This window comes from Siniperca chuatsi, linkage group LG11 (assembly GCF_020085105.1).
Source record: "Siniperca chuatsi isolate FFG_IHB_CAS linkage group LG11, ASM2008510v1, whole genome shotgun sequence".
NCBI classification, from domain to species: Eukaryota; Metazoa; Chordata; class Actinopteri; order Centrarchiformes; family Sinipercidae; genus Siniperca; species Siniperca chuatsi.
Window position 1 is genome coordinate 28567650 of NC_058052.1, and position 13169 is coordinate 28580818.

At 43.3% G+C, this 13169-nt stretch overlaps 1 protein-coding gene across 14 annotated transcripts in view; it reads right to left on the bottom strand.

Annotated features, from left to right (window-relative positions):
• Nucleotides 1-13169, bottom strand: part of LOC122884546 (LIM domain-binding protein 3-like) — a 59379-nt gene that overhangs the window by 14651 nt on the left and 31559 nt on the right. For 5 of the 14 annotated variants that reach the window (XM_044214587.1, XM_044214592.1, XM_044214590.1 and 2 more), the window contains 5 exons: nt 9620-9642; nt 7418-7603; nt 4593-4756; nt 4220-4268; nt 196-309 (listed from right to left, as the gene is read on the bottom strand). In XM_044214587.1, coding sequence (XP_044070522.1) covers nt 196-309; nt 4220-4268; nt 4593-4756; nt 7418-7603; nt 9620-9642 — 536 coding nt within the window. The remainder of the gene's footprint in view (nt 1-195; nt 310-4219; nt 4269-4592; nt 4757-7417; nt 7604-9619; nt 9643-13169) is intronic. The other 9 variants (XM_044214594.1, XM_044214593.1, XM_044214595.1 and 6 more) reach the window with 5 other exon arrangements.

Genomic DNA, 13169 nt, shown 5'->3' on the forward strand with positions numbered 1-13169 from the left:
ATGAGAAGGTTTGTTTCTGTCCAAGTTATTCTAACTTAATATCAGTAACAACAAACTCTCTGCAGAAGTAAAACGCTCCACTCAAAGCAAAACAAAATGAACACTCATCGTCTCTTTGAGTCAGTTGAAGCCGGTTTCTCTGCAGCTTTTCCAGCTCATATGAACTGAATAAAATGTCCACAGCTGATTGGTTACCTGTGAGGGGCGGGGTCAGATGAAGCAAGGGCGGGGTCCAGAGGCTGCAAGGCGCCGCTAGCAGGTGGAGCAGCGGAGGCGGAGCCAGCAGAAGCTTGAGCATGCTCAGTAGGGCTATAGCACAGGAAGTTAGGTTAGGAGCAACAGTGAGAGAGAGAGACACAGAGCCATTCTGGGCTGGAATCATAATATATTACACAGTTTATACATTTATATATTTACATATCCTTACCAGGCTGCATGCACACACACACACACACACACACACACACACACACACACACACACACATATATATATATATATATATATATATATATACAGTATATATATGTTTGTACACAGATCAGATTAGTTAAAGCCTGGAAAAAGACAAGATCATCAAGCTTGTTATTGGTCTCATGCACAAATCAAATTGCTCAATATTGCTCCGGTTGATGTCGATAAAATGTGAATCAAACAAACAAAAAAAATCAATTTTTATTTGTTTTTGTCTTTTACTGTGTTTGTAATCAGTTTTTATCTGTTTTATTGTTATTATTTTCACATTTAATTTGTGTTTCTCTGTGCGTCGGTCTCTTCACTGCACCAACATGTACAAAAGGTGCCATACAAATAAAGTTTGACTGAACTGAAGCGGAGGAAGCTCTTGATGAGCCTGCTTTAGACCATGTTGGGGAAACTCTGGGACATACAACCGCTTTTAAATGAAGTGAAACTATGACAGAAGAGAAAATGGAAATGATCCGTGCATAGCTGCAGGTTCGGGGGTTGATCCAGGATCTATAGGACTCGACGTGACGGCTGAATCTGAGATGAAACAACTCATGAAAACACATTTCACTTTGTGTTTTATCTTTGCGTCTGATTCAGCTGAGACCTGTGAGTCACATCTGAGCAGCTTCCGTCAGGATGACTTAGAGACAAAAAGGAAAAACCACAGAGTCTCTTTATTGGCGGATAAAAGCTCGACCTCTGCTCCTATTGATTCATGTTGAGTCATTGCACGCCGTATACAGACTGACGGGGTTTGGTTCATCTGGTTGTATTTCAGTCCAAGCAGCCGGGGAGGGGGGGTTTGGGCAGCAGGGATCAATTGTGCATAATGGAGGGATGATTAAATAAGTGCACGGAGCAGAGAAAGCTCCATCCATCAGTGATGGAGGAGGGGTGGAGGGTTAAAAGGTTTGTTCCTCCTCTCAGAGACTAAGCAGGCCTCCACACTCTGATACACAGCGTCTGATACTCAGTTAGCACGGCTTGTATTTCAGGATTTCAGACGATCTGTTGGAGAAACAACAACAGCAGCTTAAAAAACGAGGAAAACAAACTGCGAGAGCGACAGGAGGCCCGACAGCAAACATATATTGACGAAATCCTCCTCGCAGCATCAAGCCGATCACTTCAGAGGAGTTCATTAAAACGCCCTACAAACGAAATCCAACATCTGCTGAAGCTGAATCCGCTCCTTCAAATCATCATTTAGCCAAAAAAAAAAGACTCTTTTTGGTCCAAATGTAAAGACAGACTTATGTTGAAATGAAACCACTAGAATGAAACAACGTGGCTGTGTGTAGTGGATCCGGTCTGTCAGGATACTGTGAGCTCTCTGATAAGTGATCCAGGAATTTAAATGTATTATTATGCTCTTTCCCCCGTTACTGTTCCCCTGGTCACAGTCACCAACAGGCCAAAATGCTCTTCAACCAATCAATACCAGCTTTAATCGATACCGAAACGACCAAAAAGGCGGGACGGGACTCCCATCAAAACCTTTCAGTCTCCGCCGCTGCGGTTCGACGGTGAGACTCTTCTGTCCCGTTGTTACACTTCAGTGTCTTTGTGTGTTTGACTGGTTGAAGAAGTCGTGAAAAAGGAAGAGATGCGACTAAAAACATCTGCTGTCTCAGAACAGATGAAGTTCTTTTGTCCTTTTCAGATCACTTTCCTTTGACCTCGACAGAAAACGCCACGACGACGAAGAACGACCCGAAGGAAGAGACAACAACAGGACGGAGAGAATTCAAGGGAAGTTAAAGTCGGCAGATTGGTGTAGAAACGGCCACATCGTGCACCGTCTCTTAAATATTGACGGAGCAAGGAATTGTGGGAATGCAAATAGCTGTTGTGGGCTTTATTTACATAAAGTGAAGTGAGAATCAGGCCTTTGTTTCTGTTTTAAGAATATTCTTTCTGGTATTTATGAGGAATTTATTAAAACGTCTTGTGTTATGTTACCGTGCTATATCATTAACCTGCAGCGGTGGAAGAATCTGATGATGCTTTAGTAAAAGCAGCACAGTATGCAGTACAGTGTAGAAATGCTCTGTTATAAGTAAAAGTCCTGCATTCAAAAGCACAAAAGTATTAGCTTCAAAATGTACTTAAAGTACCAAAAGTACTCATTATGCAGAACGGCCCATTTCAGAATAATAAATATATTATGGGATTATAATTATTGATGCATTCATGAATAAAGGTGGAGCTAACTTTAATGACTATATGCTGCCGTGTAGCTTTCGAATTTGAATTTCTCGGCAAAATCTCACCCTCATAAAAGTAAATTTACCAAAGTTTAGTCCTGTTGTAACATTTTTACAAAAGAAACTCAATATTATTTAGTCGCACTTACAAATGTGTGTAGAGACTTCAATACTCAGCCTTGTACGTGGTTTATTTTTCTTCTTATTTAAGATGTACCCTGGGTGTTTCATCAGAGGGGAAACATGTAGACAGGACGCTCAGGGTGAATCATCAGTCCTACTGCTCCCCCTTCTGGTGGAACCAGCTCTTTACATGGGACGTACAATGAGTGAATGCACACCCATAAGCCAAGTTTCCATCCATCTTCACGAACTTCCAGAAAATCATCCACAGAAAACATGAATTGCTGCTCACTAAGTCTGTTTCTGTTTTTAGCCACAAACAACGTTTACACCTCCCACAACAGGAAACACTTCTTACACACATTTAGACTTTTTTCCACTGTTTTTTGTTTTTACATGCACAAATTTAAAATGTGCAGAAAAACAGGTGGATGAAAACGCACTTCTACTCCTCCACCTCCACAGATGAGACCTTTTCTCAGGACTGTGTGGGCAACTTTATCTTATCAGCACATGGAGGTGACCTCAGGTGAATCCCAGCTACAATAAGTGCACACACACACAGGTGTGGGGTGCTGAGGACCAATAAAACATTAAAATCTATAATAATGTATCATATTTTCTAAGATGATCATGTGTTTTGTACGTCAAATCAAAGCAACTAGTAACTAAAGCTGTCAGATAAATGTCGCGGAGTAAAAAGTACCGGAGACATCCCACGCTATCTCCCGAACGCACGCACCGAGTTTCGTTCAAATCCGATGAAGCGGCGACAAATGGTGGAACTCGGGAGTGTGCAGTTATTGAAACGCTGCAGGCTTTGTGATGATGAAGCAAGCGTGTGATTGGTCTCACTCCTTTAAACAGAACTAAACAAGCTGAAGTGACTTTGCTCGGCTGTGCGAAGCCCGAAACCCCTTTAATCATGCTTCCTTCTGCTGAGCGCAAAAAGGTTTGAACCCGATCATATTTATATATTACGCTGCTCACTGTTGTTAACATGAATTACGCTGCCATTAAAAACTGAAGTGTTTCTTTAGTCTGGTTCGTTATTTTGCAAATGTTAAAGGAAAACCTGATAAGATTCAATAAGAGATTCGAAAGGATTCAATACGTTTGATAAGGTTTGGTCCCAAAGTGCGGCACTTGAGTAAATAACTTCCACTGCTGCTTTGTTCAGAATAAGAAGGTGAGACAAGGCCAAGATGAGTTTACCTGTCAGCGGGATGATTATAGATAACTTCAGCTTACGGAGGCTCAGTACAGAGATGAGCTTTAGCCTTGAGGGTTTTATGGGCGGGGCAGTGAGAAGAGGTGAGGGGCGGGGCGATGTGTTCAGGGGCGTGGCTTAGCGTACAGGTGAGGAGCCGGGGGGGGAGGGGTGGTCAGCAGCTGTCTAATGGAGCTCTGCTGCATACCTGCTCCTCCTCAGCGCCTCCTCCTTCTCCTCCTCCTCCTCCGCCGGTACTGAAACAGACAGAAAACACAAGAGAGGAGACGTTAGTGAGCGTCCTCGGTTTGAAATGCCCGCTGCTTTAAAGACGTTTGAAGTTGAGATATCTGTGAGGCAGGCAGCTTAACTTTAATATGTTGCTGAGAAACAAATGAAAAAGAACAGGTGATTTTTTTTTGGCACCTTTCACTTATCTTTTCTAAAAAAGGTCTTTATGAGCTGAGTTTATGAGTTTAAAAAATGATCTACGTCACCGTGGTTATTTTATTTGCTATGATTTGAATTTACGGTAAACTCAAACAAAATGAAACAGAACAACATCAGGACAGGAAACTTACAGGACTCGGTTCCGGTCATGTGGGCCAGGACCCGGAAGGACTTGGACTGCATGTTGGCGCTGCGGCGGCCCCATTCGCCAAGGTCCGGGTCCTTCTCTGCACTCTGGACGGCCTGATAGACCGGGGAGCTGCTGTCTACAAGGCGATCTTTAACTGGGAGAGTACTGCAACCACAGACAGAGGCCGCCAAACCCCCCGAAACCAAACCAGGTCAACACCAAGACACTACAGCTAAAGCTTCAGGGAGTGGACTTTAAGGAACTTCAAGTGGTTTTGTTTTGTGTGTGTTTTGGTTGAAAAGAGTAAAGTTTTGCAGCATTTCGCCTGAAACCCGAAGCGCTAAAATGTTTTTATGATTTCTAAAAAAAAGCACACAAGCGAAGGGTTGAATTGATCTTGCATGATGATGATAAAAAAGAAAATAGAAAAGCAATATTGAGCTGGTTTTGATTTGATTTTGCATGACATGAAATGAAAATAAAGATGGAGACAGTGGCTGCTGAAATCAGAAATAAACAGGAAGCACTAAACGCTCAGTGTTAGGCTGAAAATGAGAAGAATTAAATGATTTAAAACTCAACCAAAGATGGGAGAAAACGTTCACAAAAGAGCAAAACACGAGAAACAGTTTACATGTTTGTTCGTTAGACACAGAATGAACAGATATAAAACACCAAAAGAAGGAGAAACGGGCTCAGAACATTCAGTGTGCGACCAGTAAGGCCAGTTCAACTTTCATGTTTTTTAATTTTGTCTTCTGCCCAGCGTTACTTCAACACAAGAAAACTGAGGAAAAGACTTTTTTAGTCTGTTTGGTTTTGTATTCCGATGCTGTTTCTGAGTAAACGAGAGTTTGGTGACTGGAGACACGATGGGAGTGTGTCCTCTGCAGGGCTGGACGGTTTTGTTCAAACATTTTAATTAAAGGTTTATCGCGGCATAAACGAGCAGGTGAGTGAAGATGTGTGGGTGTTTGGAGCAATATCGTGTTTCTCTCAGGGGGAAAACATGCACACGCAGCAGCACATGGAAAACTGATTGTTAGTGTGAGAAGAGGAATACACGGTAGTATTTCTGCCGTAACACCACACAGTCCAACAACAGCAGAGAGGATCTGACAACACACTGTTCAGGAAGGAAAACTGCTAATTCATGGTTTCAGAAGTAAAATTAAAAACCCTACTTAAAATAATTACTACAGAATACTTTCTGATGGATAAAGCTCCGTGATTTACCGTCTTATTTGTGACTCGTCTTTTTAGGAGAATATTAACTGAAAACAAAGCTGTCCGTGCCTTTTCAGCCCTGAGTAGTGTCTGAAGGTCTTCCTCTCACACAGCCCCAACAACCTTTATCAAGGGCAGCATGTGCGTAGCCTGAGAGACAAAAAACTGGTTCCGCTCAGAAAGTTACCACTTTCCAGGTGAGCTTGAAATGTACCTGTTTTTAGGAGGCACCACCAGCTGCACCCGTGTGGATCGTCTCACAGTAAAGCAGCTGAACCCCGGATTAAAGGTGATTAAACGTTTTGTATCTCTGTCACATATTCTTCTGACGCTGAAACATATTATTAGTTTTGAATTTTGAGACACGGTGCTGATCTCACGAGGTGTCTCGGCCGCGTATGTTTGATCTACGTGAAGTTATTTATTTTGTATCTATTGTTACTGTTTTTATGATTTATATTGTTTTTACTAACAACTGGGGAACAGCATTTCGTTTTTTTTGAATGTATGCAAATACACGAAGGAATGACAGTAAAGGAAATCTCTGGTTAATGTGAGTCCATTTGCTCAGCATTCAAACGCAGACCACACTGCACACGATGGGCTGTAGTTAGCATGCAGAGGCCGTGCATCACCCACAGGCTGCGCCTCCAATCTGGACGGATGTCCACGTAATACAGAGCATTTTCTAAAGCGATGGCTGAGCTTAGGAGTGCAATAGGATATTGTGAGCTGCAGTATATCTGAACGAGATGAAGATGGAACTGCTCAGAGACTCCGACTATAAACACAAACAGTTCGTTCAGCCAAGAACACTGCCGCAAACTTTTCTTCGTCTTCTTTCTTTAAGCTTGAAACGACATCCAGACAAACTCCACAACAGTCAGAACTAATGTGACGCAGGCTGATCTTAAAGGAAGGGGGGGGGGTGAGAACATAAAGGAGGAAGAGGAGGAAGAGGACGGGCCAAGGACAGGAGAGTATTTGGGATTAATTCCTGTAATATCCAACAGTGAGCGGAGAAGGAAAGAGAAAGACAGACTGAGAAGAGGACCCAGGAAGAGGAGGAAGAGGAGGGAAAAGGAGCAGGAGGAAGGCAGTACGAGAGTCGACCCTTTCTCCCTGAAGTTTGTATGCAACTAATCTGTTTTGCCAAATGCGTTTTTGAGGGAAACGTAACTGCTGAGTGAAAAATGTTCAGTGGCAACAAGTGAAGGAAGTGCTACGTGTTTGCGTGTTGTGAATTAATGGTACATAAACGTAATTTGAGTGTTCAGAGAGTTGGAGGAAGATGATACACTCACTCATCACTAAACAAAGTACTCTGAATTCAAATCTAATCTTCAAATTAACTGTGCTTTGCATAGTACCTCAGTATTTGGTAATTATTTTTAAAACGCTTCTCGCTAAACGTATTTGCTGGAAAATTGTCTCTAAAGTGTAGAAACTTGGAAGAGGAAGATGAGAGGAGGAGGAGAAAGTAGGAGAGAAGGTGGAAGTATAGGAGGAAGGATGGTACACCGGTGAGGAAGAGGAGGGAGAGGAGTTCATGGATATAAAGGAAGACAGCAGGGGAGGAGGCGGTGGGGGTGTCCTTACCCAGCGTCGTGCCCCTTCCCCTGCGTCTGTCCTGCGATGGCGTCCATGATGGCGTCCTGCGAGTACATGCTGATGGGCGTGTTGTACTGGGCGTGGATGATAGTGGCCTTGCCGCCGGGGCCCTTCACCTCTATGGGCTTATGGGTGGAGAGGGCGTTGTCCAGGGCGCCGGGGCCGAAGGCGGCGCTGTCGGCAGGAGGGGCGGGTGGCGACGGAGAGGAAGAGAAAGGAAGGAGAAGTGGGGGTATGGAGGGGACAGATAGTTGGAGGAAAAGGTGGAGGGAAGAACAGTAAGGTGCAGCTGACGGGGTTTGTGTCCAGGCCAGTCATGCTCACAGCAAACACGCTAGCAAGGCAAATAAGCTCCTCTTCCGACCTTCAACGGACTCTTTATGGACTTCACATTTCGTTTTCATGCAACTAGAAATGCCAAAGTTAGAACGGCCGAACGCTTCCACCAGAAGATCGTTCTCGTGCTCAATGTCAAAGCCGTGCGGTGCGGTGAGGACAACTCTGACTGCTTCACATCCGTCGCCTGGAAATTACGTTTATAGACAACCAATCTGCAACAACACACATATACGTTTGGATCATTGTCTGTCAGCACAATGAGGACGTGTTGTAAAATGTTCTCTGACAACTTATTTCATTTGTTTTCCACCAAAATATCCAACCAATCAATACAATATCAGCTCACAGTGACTGCAGCTGATTAGAGCTCATTACGGCAGCTCTTGGTTAAGGTTAGAGAGAGATCCTGGTCTGGTTTAGGTTAGAGAGAAGGACCACCTCGTCCGACTGAACATGATCCAGCACAGTTTGTCAGCACAAAACAATTTAGTGATATATACACAATAATATCTAGCAGAGGTGACAGCTTATTAAAAAAATGAGACGCCTGTTACTGACTGTGGAAAGTGTTTACTAGCCGACTGATTTGTTTCAAAAAGTCAGACATTTGTTGGTGTAATACAGAAACAAGTCTGGCTGCACGGTTTCTACAGGAAGCCTCTCTGCAGCAGGTTGAAGCCAACAACGCCAGCTCGTTCCAAATGAAGCTGCCAGAGTTTCGCTTTCTCAAACAGGATCCAATCCACATGAATTTCTTTTATATTTTAAACCCCGTCTTGTGTTACAGCTTTTTTTTTTTCTTGTTCTGATGTAAGTCAAATAGAGCCGGAAAATATTTACTCCATTGCAGTTTAGAAACTTTAGAAAGAAGTTCCCTCGTTGCCGTTTGTCATGCTTAGCGGCAAACAACACTAGTCCTTCCCAGCTACAGAAACGAGGGGGAAAACATGAACGCACACCAGGACCGAAACATTTAGTTCGAGATGAAGAGTTTGATCTAATCTGTTTGGTTCGATGTGTCAAACAGTGACCTTTACTCAAATGCCAACAGACACAACGTAGATGATGTTATCAGAGCAGAAACACAGCCGGGATTTAATCAATTAAATTCAGCATTTTGTTTCTATTTTATATTAATGTGTCTTAAGGATGAATTCACAGCCAATCGACGCACCACAGACACCAGAGGAACAACACAACATTCACAGAAGCCCTGAGGGGATTTTGACAGCTAATTAACTCGCTGCTACTTCATAAGCTGGAGATTCGTTTGTCTCTTTAGTTTAAAGAGAGGAAGCAATCAGCCGAGTGGTGATTAGCTCCAGCAGCGTTTGAAACACGCAGCAAACCACAATGATGCACATTCACTCACTAACGACACACACAAAACAGGCACAATTTCCAAAAAACAGACTTGACTCTGGTAGAAAACTGTCTGTTTGTTTTAAGTTGCTTGAGGCACCAGGCGGGTGGGTTTGAGGCGCACAGACAGATCGTAGAAGAGCGCTGCAAAGTTAATACGCATATTTGCCTCTTAGCAGGCTTTTATTCTGAAAATTGACCTGCAAATTGACCTGATATTTCCTGATTTGGAAACAACTGGGCTGATGGGAAACATGGTCTTAATTTATAGAAGCACTGACAGAAGCAGGCAACTATTTTGCACCATTTACTTACGGACATTTTACCCAGTTATCTATTATTGGACAATGATGTACTGATGATTAAAAAAGGCTACAGGCAGCACTTTATCCCGACTGGGACACCCACAGTACCAAAGCATGCCTTAAAAGGACCAAACAACAGAGCAAACACACATCCAAGATGCATTCAGCGGGAGAGGATACTAACTTGGGAGCAGCGGGGGAGAAAATCTTGTTTGACCGACAGCAAGGAGACGAGAGAGGAAGAGAGAAGACAGAGAAGACATTAGAAAACACATTCACAAGCGACGCTTCTTCATCGAGGTGAAGAGGAACAGTTATAACAACAGGACGGCCCCCGCCAGGCTACAGAGGGGGAAGATACAAAGGTCAGAGGTCAGAGGTCGACCCTCGAGCCCGCAGAGCTGTCGAAGCTGAGGTGAAGAGAGACACCGAGGGGAGACATCTTCCAGAGAGCCCGCCTGGGACGCAGACTTGGAAGATTACCCATAGTTCATAGCAATATGGATGTCTTCTCCCGACACAACACGACATCCGTTTTTCATTTTGTCGTATACGTTAGCTGATGTGGAGAGGTTTATGTTAGTGATAATAATTGTTAATACCGGTAAAGGTTAAAACCAAAGAACCTTTGAAATGGGTTCCAGCGCCAGGACTTTTTAAGAGCGTGATCTTAAGTGTTACAGGGCAGTCTGTCCTCTCGACCTCACGGTACGTACGCCCGAAGTCCGGAGGCCAGGGACAAAAGTAACGAGGGTGACGTGATCGTTAACTCCAGCTGGAAGCTCGTTCAGTAAGTCGGCTGCTTGTGGGATCCAGAGGCGTTATGACGCTGTGCGAGATGTCAGCTTCAGCTTCAATCAGTAGTTTTTTCTGTAATATTAATAAACATGGTGGAAGCAAACAAAAGGCTGACAGCTCCATGTTGATTAAGGGCGGTGTATTCGTCAGCGGCAGCTACACTGGGTTTGTGTTTGCAGTGTTGCACCAACTTTTCTCTGTGACCAGTGTGGATATTGAACTGGGCTGGCGCCACAGACTGTATATAAAGATGGACGCCGCGCCTCCACTTCCTCCCCGTAGACTGTAATAAAAGCCAAAACATCCCGGACACGGGAGCAGCCATCTTGCTCTGGTGACGTCATTTGGAGCCAGAGTCTACGCAGCAGTGATCGGGGGTCCCGCCCACACAATCGTGAGCCGGCCTCAGCTGTCAATCATGAGAAACCCCGTTTTTATAGCATCAAAAAACTAATTAGAACCAAACGTATCAGAAAAACGAACACTTGAACAAACGTCAGCGTGATAAGAACGACCTAAAACTGACAGAAACCATCTTTGGGCAAAATGTACTTTGAGTTTTTAGTTTGGCTCACGTCCCATCCACTAACATGGAGGGGGCGGGGCTTATGACCTGTACTGCAGCCCGCCACCAGGGGGCGATCCAGATGTTCTGGCTTCACTTTTGGGAGAGCTGTCATGTCGTCCATCTTTATACACAGTCTGTGGGTGATGCTCACAGACTTCGAGCCAAAGTTCATCCAGGTGTTTTTGACTGAAAACATCAGAAACAGGAAACAGGAAGTGTGGAGGAATGAACGAATCGGCTGGCTGGTGTGAAATCTGGTCACAAATCAAGATGACCAAAAAATCGTATCAAATGGAAAACAATTAAGCTTTGAATTTTAATACTGTGGAAGGTGAGAAAATCACCTGGCTGCAGGTAAGACAGCTCAGTCTTACTACTTGTATTTGCATTTGCAAATGCCGCATTTGATTTCGTCTGATAGTTCAGGCTAATTATACTTTAAAGGACTCGTTTGGAAATTTCGCTTCTTTGCTTTCTTGCTGAGCGTTAGACGTTCAGATCGACACCATTCTCGTGTCTTTACACTAAATATGAAGCTACATCCAGCAGCCGGTTAGCTTAGCTTAGCAAAATCCACCTACCAGCACCAATAAAGCTCACTAATTAACACGTTATATCTTTTTATAAATCCACACAAAAAAATTATTCTGTTTAAATCCAGTTTCCTTAAATAAATGTGTGTTTTGCGCTTCCTGGAGGATTAAGTAAATGAGACATAACGTGTTAATCAGTAAGCTTTTAAAGGTGTTGCTAGGTGGATTTTGTTACCTTTGGACAGAGCCAGGCTAGCTGTTTCCCCCTGTTTCCAGTCTTTGTGCTAAGCTAAGCTAACTGGCTGTAGCTTCACATGTAGCGTACAGACACGAGAGTGGTATCAATGTGTGTTTCTTAGAAACAAAGCTGAAATACTTCAGACTGATTGTGACACAAACCTGTGTGCTTCAATTATCCACGAGGGTGATGTGTGTGTGTGTGTGTGTGTGTGTGTGTGTGTGTGTGTGTGTGTGTGTGTGTGTGTGTGTGTGTGTGTCCAGAAGGTTCCCTGACCTTTAACAGCAGCCAGAGGAGCCAACAGGTGTTCGGCCTCTTCAGTGACACAGTAACCGAATCACACTGTGAACTGAGGAAACACCACAGGCATGCTGGGTAACTGTGTGTGTGTGTGTGTGTGTGTGTGTGTTGATTATGAATAGTTATGTTAACAGTCACACACTTCCCCTCCCATCACAGCTTTGTAATGCTGTGACTGCTAAAGTGGAAGTGTGTATTTTGATCTGTTACAGGATAATGTGTGTGTGTGTGTGTGTGTGTGTGTGTGTGTGTGTGTGTGTGTGTGTCTAAAGGACAGTAATGTGTTTTTTGGATGAGCTGTCCTCTTCACTTTAAGCCCAGAAGAACACCCGACCCTCCTCCTCCTCCCTCCTCCGTTATCATCACTCACATCTTTTAAAGTAAAAGTACATTAAAGTATTACAATCGACATATACATCAAATACTGAAAGTGAAAGTACTCGTTATGCAGAACGGCCCATTTCAGAATATTATATATTATAGTGTTGGATTATAATTACTGATGCATTAATATATACGTGACTTTAATGTATATACTGCCGGTTAGCTTGTAGATTTCACCAAGGGATCAATAAAGTCTTATCTTAATCAATAATATTACATCATAATTTATTAGTTGATTTATTTTTTCAGCTTTAAAACAAATGTAGTGAAGTAAAAGTACAACATTTGCCTCTGAGATGTGGCGGAGTCGAAGGAAGCAGCAGAAAATGGAAATATTGTTTAAGTGGGCGTACAGTACTCGAGTAAATGTTACTACATTTGTGTTTTTAAAACGGTGCTGAGTAACATGAATCACCAATGATTCGCCAGTTGTTATTGATTAGTTATACTCAGATCTTTGGGAGACTTTAAGACACTGAATGTTCTGACGTTTCCTCTTCTTTTCAGGGTGAAACGTCGGCAGAGCAGAGAAATATTTCTCTGTGCTGTGCTGCCGTGTTGGTCAACATGGCAGGATAATGGGATCTCAGAGGTGGAGCTGCTGCGGCGGGAGAGTGCTAGCGGGCTACGCTGTGGTTAAAATATAAATAAACACCAACATTTTGCTTCTGTTCATTCATCAATACTCTTTGAGGTTGGCTGAACACCCAAAAAAGCTTTAAGCTGTTTGAATTTGGAAAACCTGGTATGTTAACTAGCTAACTATATCGTTATTTAGCAGAGCGCTAGGCTTTATAGCTAATGTTAGCATCTGTTCTCCATTTGCCTTTAGCATTGAGCGAGAAGCAAAAACAAGTTCAATGTGTTCAAACATCCGCATCCATAACGTTAACTAGCTATTTCAAATGAAGCA